This window comes from Equus quagga, unplaced genomic scaffold (assembly GCF_021613505.1).
Source record: "Equus quagga isolate Etosha38 unplaced genomic scaffold, UCLA_HA_Equagga_1.0 72032_RagTag, whole genome shotgun sequence".
Lineage (NCBI taxonomy): Eukaryota > Metazoa > Chordata > Mammalia > Perissodactyla > Equidae > Equus > Equus quagga.
In genome coordinates, this window is record NW_025802303.1 from 9,939 (window position 1) to 14,220 (window position 4,282).

At 63.7% G+C, this 4,282-nt stretch overlaps 1 protein-coding gene across 6 annotated transcripts in view; it reads left to right on the forward strand.

The window, feature by feature from the left end:
- The window catches only part of SLC19A1 (solute carrier family 19 member 1), a 13,669-nt gene extending 9,455 nt beyond the window's left edge, over positions 1-4,214 (forward strand). For all 6 annotated transcript variants that reach the window (XM_046651398.1, XM_046651399.1, XM_046651400.1 and 3 more), the window contains 3 exons: positions 2,379-3,150; positions 3,221-3,413; positions 3,712-4,214. In XM_046651398.1, coding sequence (XP_046507354.1) covers positions 2,379-3,150; positions 3,221-3,413; positions 3,712-3,805 — 1,059 coding nt within the window. In that variant the 3' untranslated portion in view covers positions 3,806-4,214. The remainder of the gene's footprint in view (positions 1-2,378; positions 3,151-3,220; positions 3,414-3,711) is intronic.
- The last annotated feature ends 68 nt before the right edge of the window (positions 4,215-4,282 follow it).

Consider the following 4,282-nt stretch of genomic DNA (forward strand, 5'->3'; position numbering starts at 1 on the left):
GGGGAGGGAGGAGGGGTCAGGAGAGGAGGACGGAAGGAGGGAGACAGAGGGAAGGAGGAGTAGAGAGGAGGGAAGGAGGTGGGGGCAGGAGAGGAGGAGGGGAGGACGAGACCAGCTGGTCTCCCCAAGGCTCTGACCCTTCCGGCTCTGACAGGGAGGCCCCCGCAGCTGAGCAAGCTGTCTGCCAAGAGATCTCATTAACCAAGGGGCTGTTTAATGTTCCTGGAATTTTCCGTAAACACGGCCAGACCCCTGTAGCCAGGCCCCCGTGGCTCTTCCTGACCAAGCGCAGGTGGTTCAGCTTCCCCGCTGGGGACTGACGTGCGCTACAAACATCCCCGAATGCCCGGGGGACCTCTAGTGCTCAGTGTTTTGGGGACCACAGGCTTTGGGGTCATCCTCGGCTCCCAGTGGGTGTGTGGGTTCAGGAGACCACAGGGCGCAGGACTTCCCGTTGGAGGCCTGGCTGCTTCAGTCTCCCGGTGGCTGGTGAGTGGTGGGCGGGAGGCAGCCCCACATGCAGACCCGGGCTACTCTGCAGAGGGGGCCTTGGTGCCTGCTGACGTCGTGGGGCTGAGGGGCACCCGGGCTGGCTCGTGGATTGCACTGTTGAGTTAGCAGGTGGTCAGGCCCAAGTCAGGGTTAGCACTCTCACTCTGGTGGGACCAAGGGAGGCTGCAGCTGCTGAGAGCCCAGCAAGGCCCCCGGCTCACCTGGTGCATGCCCTGCCTGATCTGAGCTGTGGCTGGGGCCCCTGGGTGGGGTCTGCTGTCAGGTGGGGCCCCTGGGTGGGGTCTGCTGTCAGGTGGGGTCTGGCAGGGCTCCTGCATGGGGCTACCTGCTGAAAATCCACCTAGGCCTCAGGAGATGCTCCAAGCCCAGGGTGCCTCTCATGTCCGTCCCCCAGGAAGGGGATAAGGCCAGAGACCTGGGCCTCTGCCAGGCTGGGGTCACCTCCTATGGAGTGGCGCAGGTGAGCCCAGGGCAGCCCCTCCCTGGGCAGCCAGGGGGAACTTCTGGCTCTTGCCCTGAGTGGTCTGCAGTGGTGCCCTCTGCCCTGTGTCCCCAGGAGGGAGCACTCTCGCTGTGCTCAGCTCCTCGTTTGTGTGGAAGGAGAATGCGCTGAGGCCACAGGCGGCTCCCTTGGTGAAGGTGGGAGTCCTGGCTCCCACAGAACGCGTTCCCCTGGTCCCGCCTGATGCAGGGGGCCGTGGCCCAGTCCTCCTCCTCCCTCGAGTGGGCTGGGGCAGGGGCAGCCAGGGGCTCCCTTCCAGCGTCCCCTGTACCCTGGAACCGAGCAGACTGGCCACTATGCGGCGGAAAGCATGAGGAGAGTCCTGTCCTGTCTCCTCTCCTTTCCATTCTCTCTTCTCACTCTTTCCCTCTTTCTCGTTTCTTCCATTTGTCAACCGTAAAAAACAGAAGAGCCAGTTATTTTACCAGCAAAATGAGCTTCTTCAGGAAGAGCGCGGGAATTGCAGTTGGGGCTTCCTTCGTGGGGAAGGGGAGGCTGGGAGGGGCCGGCGGGAGGTTCGGGTAGCCGCCTCTCTCTGGCTGGGCTGTTGCTGGGCCCGGAGACATTCTCCCTTCCCGCTGCTGGGGAGCCGAGGCTCCGGAGTGCCGGGTGTGGGAGCCCCTTCAGCTTCCCGACCCCGTTTTAGACGAGGTTCCCTTTATTTGTTTTCACCCCCTCCTCTGTATTCTGTGTCACCGTCGTGTGAGCTTTCCCTCCCTGCCCCCGTTTGCCTTTCCTCCAGGACCCGGGCGGCTGTGCTGGGTGAGTGTGCAGTGGTCGCACCCTGACTTCCATCTTGGTAGATTGAAGGCAAAATCAAATCATGTTTTTATTTCATTAAAAACAAGCCTAGAGGGCCCGGCCCCATCGCCGAGTGGTTAAAGCTCTGTTTCGGTGGCCTGGGGTTCCCAGGTTCGGATCCTGGGTGTGGACCTGCTCCACTCGCCAGCCATGCTGTGGAGGCTTCCGCATACGGAGTGGAGGAAGATGGGTGCGGGTGTTGGCTGAGGGGGAATCTTCCTCAGCGAAAAGAGCGAAACAAAACCCAGATTAGCATGACCTAACATGTAGATAGTAACTATTTTTCTGGTAATCACCAGCTTTCTGGAGGCAAACGAGTCTTCTCTGTGCCACACCGGTTGGCAGTGGAGGTCCGAGCACAGCCGGGCACAGGAAGCGCGCTGGTGGGGTGGGTGTGCTGAGGGCAGAGCGTGATCTGGCGCGGGCTGTGTTACTCCCTGTTTTCCCCGCTGCTTGGACCGTCCTGACGGGCTGTACGTTTTAGAGGATGTGGTGGCCTGGGGCAGCGCTCCCGGCGTGGTCTTGGTGGGGGGCGTGGGGTCACCAGCCTGCTGTCCTACAGGTCACCAACGAGATCACGCCAGTGCTGTCGTACTCCTACTTGGCGGTGCTGGTGCCCATCTTCCTGCTCACGGACTACCTGCGCTACAAGCCGGTGCTGCTGCTGCAGGCGCTGAGCTACATCTGCCTGTGGCTGCTGCTGCTGTGGGGCCGCTCCGTGCTGCACATGCAGCTCATGGAGCTCTTCTACAGCATCACCATGGCCGCCCGCATCGCCTACTCCTCCTACATCTTCTCGCTCGTGCGCCCCACCTGCTACCAGCGCATGGCCGGCTACTCGCGCACAGCCGTGCTGCTGGGTGTCTTCACCAGCTCCGTGCTGGGCCAGCTGCTCGTCACCGTGGGCAGGCTCTCCTTCTCCACGCTCAACTATATCTCGCTGGCCTTCCTCACCTTCAGCCTGCTCCTTGCGCTCTTCCTGAAGCGCCCCAAGCGCAGCCTCTTCTTCAACCGCAGCAGCCCTGTGGGCAGCGGGGCCACCCCCTCCGAGCTGGACCGGATGAGCCCGGGCCCCGGTCGGCCTGCGGGCAGGAAGGCTGGCTGGATGCTCTTGGACACCCTGCGGCGCTTGACCCTGGTGCGCATGCTCTGGGAGCTGCGGGACAACCTGCGGCTGCCGCAGCTGCGCCTCTGGTCCCTCTGGTGGGTCTTTAACTCGGCCGGCTACTACCTCATCGTCTACTACGTGCACATCCTGTGGAATGTGGTCAACCCCACCAACGACACTACCGAGGTCTACAACGGGGGGGTCGACGCCGCCTCCACTCTGCTCGGTACGCCCTACCGTCCCCGCCCGCCCTTCCTGCCCTGCGGGGACGGCCGTGACATGTCCTGTCTCCCCAGGTGCCATCACCTCCTTTGCTGCGGGCTTCGTGACCATCCGCTGGGCCCTGTGGGCGGAGCTGGTCATCGCGGGCGTGACAGCAGTGCAGGCTGGGCTCATCTTCCTCATGTACAGCACGCGCAACATCTGGCTGTGCTACGTGGCCTTTGTGCTCTTCCGCGGCTCCTACCAGTTCCTGGTGCCCATTGCCACGTAAGTCGGGCCGGGCGGGGTGGAGGCAGGAGGGCGCTGGCCCAGGCAGCTGCTGAGAGGCCAGAGCCCAGGGCCTGGCTGTGGGTGGGCAGCTGGAGGGCCATGCACTGTCCTCCTGCCAGGTGGGGCTGTGGGGTCATCGGTGTATATTAAGAGGCCTCCCTTCTGGAATGTTCTCTGGGGAGTAGAAGAAGTGTGTGCCGGGCAGTGAAGCAGGGCTGGTGCTTTTGCACACATGGGAGGAGCAGTGGCCCCTGGACACCTTTAGCCAAGGGCCCAATTGTCCCCTTGTTCACAGCACGTCCCATCCCAGCTGCTGTGACCCCGAGACTCGGCACGGAGCTGGCCCCTGTGGCGGCGCCTCCCACCGGGCTCCCTGGTGGCCCTTGTGAAGTCCCTTCTCCCAGCCTCCCCCCGTTTCCGGGGCCCCACGCGCTGCTGCGGTCCCATCTTGGGTGGCCTGGAGCCTTTCTCCTCTCCTGCTGCTCCTCCTGCTGGGAACCGCGGCTCACGGCCAAGAAGTGCCCGGGTGTCCCAGCTCGCCCTCCGCCAGGGCTCTCCTCATGCCCTCGTATTGCTCACACCGCTGGGGACTCTCCTGCTCCTGCCCAGGGACGTCCCAAGAGCTACCTGCCAGACCGCTGTGCCTTCCAGGACCCTCCCTGGCCCGTGTGCTGCTTGCTCCTAAGACCCCCAGCGTGCTCCTGTGGCCTTTCACAGCACTACATGTTCACCACACACGCTCATCCCCCACACGCTCACCCCGCACACGCTCACCCGCCACACGCTCACCCGCCACACGCTCACCCGCCACACGCTCACCCCGCACACGCTCACCCGCCACACGCTCACCCGCCACACGCTCACCC